Source organism: Rhinatrema bivittatum, chromosome 3 (genome assembly GCF_901001135.1).
Source record: "Rhinatrema bivittatum chromosome 3, aRhiBiv1.1, whole genome shotgun sequence".
Classification (NCBI taxonomy): Eukaryota; Metazoa; Chordata; class Amphibia; order Gymnophiona; family Rhinatrematidae; genus Rhinatrema; species Rhinatrema bivittatum.
Genome location: NC_042617.1, coordinates 40,791,428 through 40,806,608, shown reverse-complemented (window position 1 = coordinate 40,806,608; position 15,181 = coordinate 40,791,428). Strand labels below are relative to the sequence as shown.

At 45.6% G+C, this 15,181-nt stretch overlaps 1 protein-coding gene across 4 annotated transcripts in view; it reads right to left on the bottom strand.

Annotated features, from left to right (window-relative positions):
* The window catches only part of EPRS (glutamyl-prolyl-tRNA synthetase), a 250,216-nt gene that overhangs the window by 150,845 nt on the left and 84,190 nt on the right, over window positions 1–15,181 (bottom strand). For all 4 annotated transcript variants that reach the window (XM_029593176.1, XM_029593177.1, XM_029593178.1 and 1 more), the window contains exons 9-13: window positions 12,576–12,747; window positions 11,345–11,578; window positions 11,035–11,119; window positions 9,846–9,905; window positions 1,307–1,417 (exon numbers count right to left, since the gene is read on the bottom strand). In XM_029593176.1, the coding sequence (XP_029449036.1) occupies window positions 1,307–1,417; window positions 9,846–9,905; window positions 11,035–11,119; window positions 11,345–11,578; window positions 12,576–12,747 (662 nt within the window). The remainder of the gene's footprint in view (window positions 1–1,306; window positions 1,418–9,845; window positions 9,906–11,034; window positions 11,120–11,344; window positions 11,579–12,575; window positions 12,748–15,181) is intronic.

Below are 15,181 nucleotides of genomic sequence, written 5' to 3'. Positions count from 1 at the left end.
TTTGTGCATTATTTACACCTTTGACATTTTTTACACTATCATATTCCCCCTCTCCCTCCTATCCTGCAGGACAGTGGTTCTTAAAGTGTGGTTGGAGGACCTATTGGGCATCCTTCTCTTGAGTTGGTGCCAGGCCCAACCTAAAACAAGCTCCATGTGGGCTGTCCCTGAGGAGCCGGAAGCTGTTGCTACCGGAAGAGCGTTGGCTCTATGCCGCCAATCGGCATGGGGCGGCAGGTCTAGCTAGGAACCACACGTGGATCTGAGCAAGGTCAGAGATGATTGAAGTAGGAGCAGAAAGGGAGGGGAAAAAATCCACGTGACTGGAGAAAAAGGGGGGGGGGTGTCACTCAGCATTTTCTGACACACCTGATAATCACTATGGAAGTGCCAACAAGGTAAACCGAAGCAATCTTGAAAAGACCTACAAATGGTGAAAGCAGGGTAGGTCTGTGGTGGTCTTGAATCCCTTTACCTTGTTGATGGCACTTTCCTGCAGCCAACTACCAAGCTTTAGCATTAACCAACTGCCAGCCCACTATCAGGCCAATACAGTACAGTGCGCTCCGATGGAGCGCACTGTTAGCTGGCATTTTGGAAGCGCTAGTTTTACCCCTTATTCAGTAAGGGGTAATAGCACGTCGAAAACGCACGTCCAACCCCCCCCCCCCCCCCCGAACCTAATAGCGCCCGCAACATGCAAATGCATGTTGATGGCCCTATTAGGTATTCCCGCGCGATTCAGAAAGCAAAATGTGCAGCCAAGCCGCACATTTTGCTTTCTGAAATTAGCACCTACCCAAAGGTAGGCGTTAGTTTCTGCCGGCACCGGGAAAGTGCACAGAAAAGCAGTAAAAACTGCTTTTCTGTGCACCCTCCGACTTAATATCATGGCGATATTAAGTCAGAGGTCCCGAAAGTTTAAAAAAGTAAAAAGTTTAAAAAAAATTAAAAATGGGCCCACGGTTGGCGGGTCGAAAACCAAACGCTCAATTTTGCCAGCGTCCGGTTTCCGAACCCGTGGCTGTCAGCGGGCTCCAGAACAGACGCCGGCAAAATTGAGCGTCGGCTGTCAAACCCGCTGCTTCTGTCAAAAAAGAGGCGCTAGAGACGCGCTAGTGTCCCTAGCGCCTCTTTTTACCGCCGGCCCTAATTAAAATAAATTAAAATACTGAATTGCACGCACAGTAGAGTGGCCTGTGCGTGCGTCAGGAGAGCGGGCGCTCACCCGCTCTCCCGCGAACTTTACTGTATCGGCCCGTTTGCTAGTGTGTTTCTTAAACACAAGATGAAGAAAGTGGGTGACCTTTGGATGCTTGGCCACTTCTTTCATCTCCTCCTGTGCTTCTGGAATATTCACAGTGACCATGTCCTTCTGCATCAAAGCGGTATAGCGAGGAGCCACGGGATCAATGACCTGCAGGAAGCAGAAACCAGATAGTCGTCAATGCAAGCACTAAAGCACTACAATTAAGTTAGCAACCCCACACCTCCCCTCCAAAACATAGCACAAGAAGATTAACTGTATTCTTTATATTGCTGCATTAAATTGCATTACAAAAAATGTTTGCTTGTAATATTTTCTCAGAAAACTAAAAGTTCAAGATACATAAGTACTACTCAGGGCATCTATTCCACCTTCCACCAATTCTGTCATTAAGAGGCAGTGAAGCAGTGCCAAACCCCTGGCACTAGGCTTCCTTTACACATTTTTTTAAATTAAGGCATCAAGAGCAGCTTTCCCCACTGCTCTAGGGGCCAAAAATGCTAGTATCTGTAGGCAGGAAGGCTTCTGCTCGATTATACCAAGTCTGCTTTCACCTAATCCTGCCCCACTAACCCAGTGTTTCAGATGCACTGCATTAATGCACTCAAGCATTAATGCACCTCACAGTGCATTAATGCTTGAGTGCATCTGGCGACTGGCTACAGACTCTCCACCAAGATGTATTGCTAAGTTTTGCTCTCACTCTGCTATATCTGCCGAGTCTTCCTCCACCCCACAGAATTATTCAACACAATTCTTTGGTCTGGTCAACTTCAAACTGGTCCCGCAGATTCAATGGAAGCAATGTGTTTTGCAGGCATTTTAACATTCCCGGACCTTAAATCACTTCCAGACAGAGCAAAGTGCTGACTCAAGCAGAAATCTAAGAGTGCAGAACAGGACCAGAGAAAAGTTGAGAACAATTAAATAGGAGATACAAAAGGAAATCCTATTACTCCTCTTCGGGAAATGCTGTCATCCATTCATTATGCAAATTATAGCTCAAAAGTTTAAGAATCCACTCTCTAACCCTTCCTCTTGTGCACTCACTGTGGCACCAATTGGTGACATCGATATGCTGATTGCTGTTTTATGTGGCTTTGTGCCATAAACACCCAATCCTGTTGTATGCAAGAGTGCTCTCCTCTGTCTGAGAGGCGCTAAGGTTGATGGAACAGTTTTACTATTTCCACCAGTCAAAGTCCACAATTATATCTGCAGAGTAAGAGCTGGGAGACCTTTCCTTTCAGTGAAATACACACACTGCCAACAGGATGTCTGTTCTGTTGAGCAGACAACAGGAAGAATGCAGCATCAGAACTTGCTCTACATTAACTATATTTCCCAAGTTCTGAGGTTCGTAAAGAGAAAGGGTACATATCCCTGCACAGCCAGCTTCAGAGCCAAACTTCCCTCCTCAGAGCAATTTTATACTGAAAACAAAAAAGGCCAACACCACTATACAACATGGATATCTAGGGAAGAGTAATCCAAAAGGGGATCAGAACACAGGAAAACTGGTTCTTACCTGCTAATTTTTGTTTCTGCAATACCACAGATTAGTCCAGACTCCTGGTTTTTGCCTCCCTGCCAGCAGATGGAGACAAAGTTTTACTGACACCGCTACATAACCTAGTGTGCCACCTGCAGTCCCTCCGTATTGACCTATACCCAAGCCAAGATAACACTAAAAAACTTTAACAGAAAACTCCAACAAGCCAGAGGATGGGGACACTAACTAACTGGAAAACTACGTCCCAGAAACAAACGCGAATAAACAGCGTGATGAGCGTGGAGAACCACTAACTCCTCTGCATTACAAACAAAACCATAAGAACAAGCAGTCGACTCTCCCACTCTCAACAGGCAGGTCTCTGGACTGATCTAGGATACTACAGAAACGAAAATTAGCAGGTAAGAACCAATTTTCCTTTCCCTGTATGTACCCGGATGAGTCCAGTCTCCTGGGATGTACCTAAGCACCTTTAAACTGGGTGGGATCTGGAGAGCCCCACTCTCAAAGCCCATGGGAGCTGGAGCTCCAACATTGAAGCAATAGTGTCTGGCAAAAGTGTGCATCGACACTCAAGTAACCGCCCTGCAAAACTCCTGCAGAGATAACTGCTGATCCTCGCCCAAGAGCACCGAAATCCTCCCAGCTGAACAAATAGCCATCAGAAAAACCACCTTAAGGAGTTAAGCCCTTTAAGGTTGTCCTTCTCAGTTTTTCAAATGGAACCACAGACATTCCTCTAAGCACCAGATTAAGGTTCCAAGAGGGACAGATCTTTCACACCAGAGAACACAAATTCTTCGCTCCTCGAAGAAAAAGCAACACATCCAGATGTGTGGACAGAGAACACCTCCGTACTATACCCCGAAGACAACCCAAGGCAGCTACCTGCACTCTCCTACAGAAAAGTCAAAATATGCGACACTGTAACCTGAATGGGCTGCACTCCAAGAATTGCAGGACCCTAAGACCACTCTCCAAATCCTCTCCTATGCTAAGGATGTAGAAGGTCATCTGGCCTACAATAAGGCGGTAAAAACCTCTTCAGACTATTCCCCTGTCTCAGCCAACCCAAGTGCATAAGCTACTGGGGGACAAACCAAAAGGCAGAAGATCTTTTCCCACTCATGCTCGCTTTCAGGACCATAAGAAAATTCACCAGAATAAAGGCCTGTCGAGATCTAAGAGGCCAGGCTCAGGCAGAGCACCATCCTTGGAACAGCCCATACAAGGTGGTCACAAGCCATTCCTGTGACAACTCCGGCCCGGGAATTGGTGATAAAGTCCTCACAAAGAGAAACACTCTGTCCTGCTCCATATCGAAACCCACACAGCACCTAAGACGGCTGTAGAGTGCCCTTGGCCAAGTTCCCCACTGAGCTCCTCAAACAAGGAAACAACCTTGTCAGACACCAAGTGAATCTCTTATGTATTTTTCACCAGCAACCAGCCGCCCAGATATGGATGGACCAGAATGCCTGCCTTGTGCAGAAAACCCTAAAGGTGGTCCTGGACGCAGTAATCAGCCCAATGGGCAGGGCCTGAAATTGGAAACATCCCAGAATGGTGAAGTGTAGGAAACATGGATGTTTCTGACAAATGGGAATAGGTAGATACGCCTCTGGCAGGACGAGAGATGTGAAAAATTCCCGTTATACGTGAAGCTTTTATACTGAAATGCAAAATTTGATTGACCCCTTTCAGATCCAGGATAGGCTATTATGACCCCTCTTCCTTCTTGGGAATGCCAAATGAATGAAATAGTGCCATATTTTCATAGGATCTGGGAACAGGAATATGACCTTCAAATCCAACAGCCTCCTTAATGTAGTCTCCACAGCCACTCTTCTATAGAGAATTGCATGGAGAAACTATAAAGGCCTCCAGAGGAAGTCTGAGAAGTTCTAGACCATGGCCATCCCTCATCACCTCCAGGCTCCACAGGTCTGTCGTAATATGAGTCCTTCAATAAAGCAAGATGGACACTCGCATATCTCTTGAACTAGTCGGTGAGCCTGCACACCTTAATTGCGAAGATAGAGATGCTCTGGAGCCCACAACTTTGCGAAGCTTCTCTGGTCGAACGGACTGAACACTTCCGAAGGGACGAGACCTTTCAGCAGTTGCGCTTGCATAAGGATGAAAACGATGAGAATCCCTGGAGCGGCAAAAACAGCACTATCTTCCTGACCTCCAGCCACTGAGGAACCCTAGAATTGCCCCAGCTATTTGCCATCCTCTCCAACTTATTCCCGAAAAAGAAAGCAAACCCTTAAAAGGATAACCTTGTGAGACTGGACCTGGAAATGTATGCAGTCATAAATCAGTGTCTAGCTATTAGCACGAATGCCACACTCTGGAAGCCGCTGGCACTGAGACACAGCTGCATCAGCTAAGAATGCAGCTCCTGGTTTCCTCACCACTCCGCCATCGGAACTTGCTCCTTGAGACGCAACCCAGGCCAAGTCAACAGGCGGCAGCAGCAAGAAGAAAGGTTCTCGCCATGGCCTTAAAGGCTTACTAAAGAATAGGCTCAATCTTCCTATCTTGCACAACCTTTAGAGCTGCCCCTCTTTCCATCCACCAGGAGAGTGGTTCACTCTGTAACAGTGCATCCACCTTCAACAGTTCCCTTGCCTTTGGATCCAAAGGACATGCAATTGCTTAAGTGCTCCCCCCCCCCTTTTATTAAAACTAGCCTCCGGGTCAATTAACCCATGACAGGACACTAATTACAGTGACCAATACTGGATCCTTCAACTGCAAGCCAGTAGCGTCACACCTGGCCACACCAAGCGTCTTCAGGGTCTGAGTCAGACTCAGCCACTCATCTTTATGAAAACAAAAAATACTGGATTACAGAGTCAGATGTGGTTCCAAATCACGTGTAAATTCTCCCTCTTGCAGAGCCAAGGAAAACAATCCCCATTGGAATACTCTGATGTATCATAGCCACATTCACCTGAAGACCTCCCAGGACATCTTTCCTGCATCTTTCACTTGCACTGGCTGACAACTGTGAGGTCAGAGCACGTGATCCCTACTTAGTAGGTTGCATCACCTACACTGAGTGCCCCTACAGAAGAGTAACATTGCACTCAGGAGAAGAAGACTGAATCTATTCTGGGGCCCCTAGGACCAAACTTGGCTCTCTCCAACCACTCTCTTGGGACAGCCTCTGCCCTTGGGAGCAAGGAGGGAGGAGAACTAACCGCTACCACTTCTCCAATTTCTCTTCCCTCTGAAGACCTCCTAGACTGCGGAAATATCCCAATGTTAGGAATCTGCAGAAGCCAAAATGCCATGAGCATCCAAACAGTGCCAAGACAGGCATAGAGCAAGCAAGGGCTGGTTTGCCCTCAGATAGCAAGCCACACAGATAGAGGTGCGCTTAGAATTGCTCTTCCCTGGCATCTAGTAGCCTACGCACTCAAAACTTAGGTCACGGTTGTAAATGCATGCGTATGTGTGCAAATACGCATTCAAGGCTAGGTTGCAGTCATACATGCAAAGCTCAAATGTCCACGCCAATATGTGCTCAAGTATAGGTTGTAGTTGTACGCGCACGTATACCCGCACAAATATGCCTTGAAAAATAGACTGCAGCCTTTACGTGCACAATTACACATGCCTGCATGAACGCGCTTCTGGAAACCACAATGCGGCTTTCGGCCCCACTCCCACTGGAGTTTAATCGGAGAGGTAAGCTGAGGAAGAGAAATTTGTCCCCTGCCAGCCTGGTGGCTGAGTGAGGAACCCCCCTGCAAGGAACTAACGTGCTCATGCAGGGAAGAACCAGGAGGTGCTGAACCTGCCCTGCAAACCCTGCCTCCCTGCTTCTACTGGGCACGAATAGTATGGCCGGGGACAGACGATTGGGACCAGGCTCGAGAGTGCCCCTCTCGTGCTGCATTCAATGGAAAAAAAATGCTTTTGTGAATAAAATAAAAACCCCATCAAAAAGGCCTGAGAGGGCCCAGGAACCGGGTTAAGAGGAAATTCCTCACAATTTAAGCCTTCCTGCTCCTCCCTGGGCCAGAAACCACTGGGGATAATCTAGGTGGTGATTCCCGTGCCTCCCCCGATGCCGACCACTCAGCCCAAGCAAACAAAATGGCCATCGTTCTTGTGCCAACGGGGTGAGAAACATCAGCAACCCTGGAGCCCCTTGGCGCCTCCAAGCCACTTGCCTCCAGTATCAGTGGCTCAACCTGATCAAGCAGTGACAGCAAGCACATCCAAAATGCCTACACCAACAGAAACACAGCCTGCACACAAAATTGGCCCCATTTAGACTATCGCGATCCCCCACAGGATTGGGAAGCCACTCCATGTGCCATTAACCACACGGCTCAGATCGCATGCCAGCATACACTCACCCTGTGCTGACTACCAAAGCTCTGCAATCCTGAAAGCTGCCTGAAGAGATGTTGCAGAAAGACAGCTAATCACGAAGCAGGAACCATAAAAGTAACTTCCACTTAAACTGTCTCTCTTTTTTTAAACTTTAACTGCTTTGTCTTTCTTAAAACTTTAACGTCTTAGGCAAGCAAGAAACAAAGGGGGCTACTTCCCTGAACATCAGGCTTTCATCAGCAGAGCTGCCAGTGGAGTCCAGGCTACTGCTTTATGAAGGGGAGGGATCTGGACCACCAGAAATACACCCCACGCAATTCCAGGCCGAGCTACCAAAAGGGTCACTAAGCCCCTACTTGTCCACCTCAAACCAGGGGGGGAGGGGGTGGCCCCAACAGGACCTAACAATCCCTAGGACGACTAGGAAAATCTTCACTGTTCTTTCCTCCCCCCCCCCCCCCCCCCACCCCGACTGCAGATATTACATCATCTACCATCTGCTGAGGAAAGAAATACTGAGGGACTGCAGGTGACACAATGGGTTATGTAGCAGTCAGTAAAACTGTCTCCATCTGCTGGCAGGGAGGCAAAACTCAGGAGTCTGAAATGATCTGGGTATGTACAGGGAATATAGAATTTCATATTTCAGAACTGTGCATGGCTGGATGGCCAGGCAGCACGGATTTGACACCCAGACAGCTTCTCAGCTCAAAATCGGAGACACTGAAGCACAAGGAGATAAAAGAGCACCAGAGTAAAAACACCAGAGCGAACTTGCAACCCAGCAGTTTTCTTGAATCAGCATTCTCTCCACCAGATCATATATATATATGTATATATTCCTGGTCCCCTTTGTGTGTGTGTGCAATAAGTTACAGTCGTGAGTTCACAGGTTAGAGGGGGAAACACTTGTGATGTCTTTGAGACATATAATGCTTCAAGAGGATCTCATGCAGTGCATAGCAGGACCACACTTGGAAGAGAAGCCCCTTCAATGTGTTCACCGTTTGCAAAACCAAAAAGGTTATGGAGGCATCAATGATGCTTTTTTCCCCCACCACTTCTGAAATACAAATTCTCATGACTGCAGCGACATAAAGAATGGGTTAATCCCTTGTGCACAGAACATTTACATATGATCAGGTGCACACAAGACACGCATGCCAGACAAGCAGACAACTGAAATGAAAAGTCCTGGGACGAGGTATCAGCACATACAAGCAGGAACTTGAACTGCAAAGTATCCTGGTGAGAAAGAACCACAAACTATATGGACGGCGTTCTAGAGAGTCCCCTTCATCTACAAACAGCTGATGCAAATGGGAAGTTAATCCATGTCAAGATGCACTATTCCTAATCTGAGATCCAAAAACACAGCATCAATACGGCTAAACGGGCACGGCCAGAACAGTGTGAAAGCTGGCACGAGATGCTACACACGTGCCAGCTTTTTTGGGCTGGATAGAGCGGGGGGGGGGGGGGGGGGGGGGTCATTAGAATTCCTTCACTATGTAAAGGAAAGGTTGCTCCACAGGAGCTCATGGGAAGGTGCTAATTTCCATTTTAAAGGAGCAGTAGTAGCAAAATAAGGAAAAGTAAATTGCCATACCCAAATCACCGTCAACTCCCCTTCTACATTCTGATTTTTATTTCCATGGAAATAAGAAACTCATGTTTGAAACAGAGATGGCATACCCAAGGATAACTAGCCATGCCAAATGTGTGATTGAATAATTTAAAAAAAAAAAAAAAAGTCTCTTCCGACGACATTTTGGCTTTATTAGTCAGGACTCTAGTTATACTTAGTATGAACTACAGTAAGTACAGAGGGGCTGAGAAGTTTGCAAATCTCACCCAAAATTCAGGTAGCTGCTGAGGGGGAGGAGAGGGAAGTTATGAGTGGATCAAAGGTATCGGAATGACCCAGAACGTACAACTGAGCAATGGACTCCAGCAACACTTGTTAAAAAAAAAAGGGGGGGCACAGCCTTAATAAAGAGGATACACCTTTTATTCCACAAGAAAAAAAAAAAAGGTGTTCAAATATAATTTAAGAAATTAAACAGGCAAACCCCCCACACCTCCCCAAACGAACTCCAAGAGAAAGCAGCAGAGACAAAAATAAAGTCATGCAGCTAGTATTGCTGCTGCGGCCGCCGCATGATTCCCCCTGGAAAGGCGGCGGGGCCCGCTTTTTGCCGCAGGAATAATGCATTTTAAAATGGATTTTCTCGACCGTCAGCATTAAAAGGAAGCACCAGGGTGCTGCAAAGCTGCCGAACGATGAGCTGTGCACATGTGGGCTTGCAGGACTGGAAGCTACGGGCAAAGCCAAGAAAAGGAAAGAAATTTTTAAAAAGCATTAGGTAGTACCTTCTTACAGATAGCTCGCAGCTTGAAAGCAGAAAAATGAAATGCAGAGTTCTTATGTCAGATTCAGAGCAGATTCCAATATCTTTTCACCTGATTCAAAGTACACTCGGTATGGATTTAGCAAGTCAAAACTAATTAGTAATAGGATCCAAACAGAAAAAAATTAAAAAAAAATAAAGAGGGACATTCCATTTTCCTTAAAATGCGCCAAATGGTGTAATAGTCTGCAATCATTCTATTTGAAGATGAGCGCTCCCACGGATGCCGGGAATTGAACACTGTACATGAATCGTGTAGGTCGAGAACATGTGATCAGCCACACAGTAAATACTGTACCTTTTTGTTAAATGACCAGATTTTATCCCATTCCATGTTCACAACCGATCGAGAGGAGCCCTGAAAGCAAAACAAATACACACATGCATGCTAAATAAGAGAATGTGAATACATAAAGCTTGAATGCCCTCCTAGCTGTACCCCAATGTAGGATATCAGGGTGACGAAGCACCAAGGCCCTCCCATCTGTACAATACTGTGGGATATCAGTGCATGATTCTATAGAACTGGCGGCTCGAATCATCTCAAAAGTAACAAAATCCCATGATGATGTACACCATGGAGTGGCTTACTGTGATCATACACTTTAGGTCATTTCATAATGTTTGGATCTGACAGTACAGAGCAAGCCTAAGGTTGCCAGACCCGAAGAAAAGATTCTCCTTAGGTTTTTATAATGCACATTAGGGTCTGATTTCCTGCTTTAAACAACAATGTGCCATCATAGCTGGTTGCATTTCAAGGCCCAGTCCCAGATCTATAGTTTTCTCTGGGCAGGGCTATGTTCTTCATAGAAAATTAACTTAAGAAAAATAAATAAAATAAAGACACGCCCTAAGGCCTGCCTTCTTGTATCCCATTCCAGGAACAACTTCCAACTTGGCCACCAAGCAGTACTTAAGCCAAGAGGGTCAGAAGCCACCTGAGAAACAAAGGACAAGCAAGACACACAGAGGCAATTAATGCCTTATAATTTTATTGAAGTTTTCCTCCTAAGAGCATACAATGGAGTAAACCAACACTAAATGAGCAAGTGAACATTTTAGCTCAGCTAAGTGCAACAAATAAAGAGCGTGCATTTAGAACCATTATGTGCATGATTTAATAACTAATTTGTATAAAATTGCTTTGAAAATGCTGGGGGTAAAGTCCCCTAGGATACACACAAGTTTTACCTGCTGCTAGCAGTGCCTAAACTTTTGTATGCAAACTTTTGCATGCAAAGTTATGCACAGACTTTCAAAAAGCACTTAAGTCCCAACGCAGTGTGCATAAAAGGACATATGTTAAGTTATCGGTGTGCTTATACGTACATACCCGCTGGGGCTATTTTCAAAGAGCCACTTATGTGCATAAAACTGGACTCTGTCTGCTAAGCGGCTTTAAAAAATGACCCCCAGTATAACTAAAAAAAACTTTTAAAAGGGCACATGCATTAATGCATACTGCGAGAAGAGAGAAAACCAACCTGAGCAGCAATGAACTGTTTCAGTCCTTCCACGGTCATCCCTCTTCTTAGAACACCACGCACGGTCGGAAATCTGGGATCATCCCTGGCAGAAACACACACATCAGATGCCTAGGGCACTTAGAGCTGTGTTTCTAAAATTTACACATACATCCAGCATACATCAGTATCTTGGGAGATAGCCAGTTAGCACCTGATCTAGCAATATCTGGCATAAATTCTGAATAGAAACAATCTGAATGCAAGACTACCAACCAACCAGTTCTGCTACATCAGATACTTGCTTAGCCAATAACATGATCGGACGTACCACCCGTCCACCAGTCCTTCGTTGACAAACCAGGTGAGTTTTCTCTTGGAGAGCACGGTGTTGTTCAGGTTCAGCCGGCTGTACTCCCAGATGTATGGCTTCCTAATCCCCAATGCATCAATGATCCAGTAAAACTGCTCATCACGATCATGGTACTCTGTCGTTCTCAGTGCATGGGTGACACCCTCAAGACTGTCAACAATTGGACAGGCAAAATCATAGGTGGGGTAGATCCTACAAAAAGAATATATATTTAAACACATTGCGCAGTCAAAACAAAAACGGTTTCTTCCTTCACCTTCATCGGGTCAGCCTCACTTCCAAGGATGCTAGCAATACTTTTAGATGATTAACAATCTACCAACCAAGAGGTTACACAAATTTCACATATTGAGCTTCTTAGTAGAAATTGCAAACAGCAAGGTCTTTTTCTGCTGGGAAGATTTTTTATTAGGTTAATCGGCTCAGTTTCTAAGCCTCAGGAACAGCATATTTGGCTTTTGTGCTGATTCCATGATATATCCCAAGACACACCTCTTACAGCATTATCAAAGGTTGGTTTCCTCTGAAGCTTGGCCCTGACATCCAGCAACAGCCACTGGTACTCCTTAGGTCCATCCTGACCCCAAGCTGTCATAATAGCCTCCCCCTTTGGCCCCCTTCGTAGCCCTAGCCTGTGCTGCTGCCTCTCCTTGGCTCCTTCTCTTGACCCCTGAATCGCTGGCTCTCCCCACTTTGGAACGCCTCAACCTCTTGATGATGCTGCTACCTTCTGACTTCAGGCTACAAACCATTCAATGTTGTGTCCTCACCCACTCTTCTCTGCCCCCTCCTAACTCAGCATTGCTCTCTCTTCTTGACACTTCCCACCTCCACCACCAGGCACACATGCCCTTTGACTCCCATTCACTACCTGCCACTGCCTCTTCGTTACATCTGTCTTTGGATCTCTCTCTACCACCATCTGTCACTACCCTAAACCTCCACCTGTACTGACCTACACTCACAGATATTCTTTGGTCCCTCTAACTTTCCACTGCCACTTCTCCCCAGCCCCCTTTGCATCCAGCTGCTGTTGCTGCTCCTCTCCTCCAGCCTCCAATCTACAATCATTGGCAAGCTTTGCCACCACCCTGCCTCAGGCAACAAAGTGACCATAGAGGGAACTAAAGGAGGAAGGGTGCCAAGATGAATAGGAATTACCAAACAGAAAGCATCAGGGTAAACTTACTTATATTTGCTTCCCGTACGTGGGTGAGGCTGATTTTTACAACGAAACAAAGTCGGGTCCCTCATGCAGCCGTTATTGGAGCTCATATCTATTTTTGCTCGGAGGCAGCAGGTCTGGCCATATTCTGTTCCCTTTTTCATCTCCTCCCACATCTGCTGATTCTTCTTCACAGCTGTCCCATAACAGAGGAGAGTCAAGATTCAGCTCATCCAGACTTTACAGTACCCCTTCATATCAGTGAAAGCTTACTACTACTACTACTATCTGAACTCTGTAATGTGACTTCCTGCCCAGAAATAAGCACCAAATGCTAAACAGATTTTTTACTTGCAAGCCTGAAAAATGCATTGCCTTCTGAGTCCTTGTCTCTACATCAGTCTTATGGAGGGAACAAGTTTTATACTGCAAGCATATTGACTTCAACATTAACTGCAAGAGGCCTTTCCACTTCAGTCACTGAGGAGATGGAAGAGCACACCCCATTCTTACATACCCCATCTGACAACCCTTCAATTTGGTCATCACAATCAGAAACAAATAATTATGCACACACACAGCACCGTAGTGCCTCATAGCCTAACATCGAAGTTACACATTCTTGTCTTGTACGTTTAAACAGATTCTCATTTTAATCTACCTTAGAAAAAAATTAAAAGATGAGTCCGGGGATTCCAAACCAAGTCTCAGGTTTTACAGACTACAAAGATAAGGTACAGGTCCCCATCAGCTTCTTAAGTCATAATGCAAAATTTAAGTCTGTGACTCTGCTTTGGATTCCTTCCTGGCTCAACTTGTGTGATTTTTCTATTCCCACCTGATTAGTTTCCTCATCTTGCTGTTCCTAAATTCAGGGGTCATCTTTTATACTAAGTTACCAAGATGCTCTTATGGATTCTGGAAAGATGGAAACTACGAAGACAATATTCAGTTAGCCAGCTAACAGCTCAGGATATTCAGTGGGACTTAACCAGTAAGCCTCCTGCTAAATATTTTTGGCTAGCGTTATCCACTTAGTTCTGAACTGGGATTCACTGGCCACTGGCCACCTTGAATGAAGCAAATAAATTAATATTGTCAAGCTCTATACTCTTGGGATTCAGCCCATTTTGGGGGGGTTCAGGATTTTTTTTTTTTTTTTTTTTTAATGGTAGGGGGTTAGGGGAGGGAAAAATCAGCACACACTTAGCATGTTAGCCAACTTGAAAAGAGAGGGGGGGGGGGGGGAAGTTAGCTTTAGGCTTGTATTTTTCTACCCATGGTTAGTCAGATATCTTTGCCCCGCTAGCACAGATATCCAGCATTAGCTGGGTAAATTTAAGCCATGCCCCTAACACGCCCCCCACCCTGCCCTCTCCATATGGCTACGTTTTATAGCCAGATAATGACTTACTGGCTAAAACTTAGCCATTCAGCGGTACAGAATATTTAAACTTCACTTCTGAACTTAGCTGGGTAAATACTTTTGAATATAGACTTCTATAATACTAATCGTGACAGATCTCGCTCATGCTAATCAGATAAATGCATAATCCAAAGCAAGATCATCAGGATCTCTACATCCGGAACTAAAAAGCCAAAGAATTTGTTCCTTGTTGTGGAACTATGGGAAAAGTTGGTCCCCTCTCCTAATCTTCCTCACACCTCAGCTACAAAGCCCTAAAACTCCCATCTCCTGAGTGATCCTGCTGGCATCGCACTGCTCCATTTACCAGCTCTGCTTTACATGGTATCCACAGAATTTTCTAATCTCATGGTAAACCATGAGAACCACAAACACTTCCAGCACACTGCGACAATGCAGGATAGCACAGCACCTGCAGGAACTACAGGGAGGAGAGTGGGACCGATGTAATAAAGGTGCATGGAGGCACAGCAGGGAGATGAAGAGAAGTATGGAGGTGCGGGGGCATGAAGAAAGGGATTAAACAAATAAGGAAACAGGAGATAAGAGACTGGAAGACAGGAAGGTGAGAGGAGAAAAGAAGTGGAAGCAGATGGGAGAAGATAAGAAGGAAGAGGGAGAAAGAAAAGCAACTTTGCTTACTGTAAACAGTGTTTTCCTTAGATAGCAGGATTAATTAGCCGTGCTCTGTGGGTGATATCATTCGGTGGCACCAAGTGGCCTTGTCTCTCCCAAGCTAATAGTTTTGAGTCTATTGAGCATATGCATGAGCTCAGACTTGGGCATTGCGGGTATGGCAAAACAGGGGTTTTACATGCCTTGTAGTTATTGCTCTGTCCTACGATACTTTTCCCTAGACAGCTTATTTCCTATGAGCTGGTCTGCAGGTGATGTTTGATCTCTACTTGTAGTACAAACAGAAGCTTTAGATGCTGCTTTGAAGAACTATACCAAACATTTTATTTGTCCAACACCTTAACAGTATTTCACATAGGCCTCTTAAAGTCAGCCTGCATGTGTCACGTCTTTATATGAGAATTTATGGACACTGCTTTGACTGGAGGTGGCTTGATGAGCATACACATCCTAGCAGTCCCGAGTGCAAGTGACACAGAAACACCCTGCAGTGCTATTGGCCAGAAAACTCAGTTAACACTGTATGCCCCTGATTGGCCTTAGAGACAGGACTCATCCTGAAGGTTCT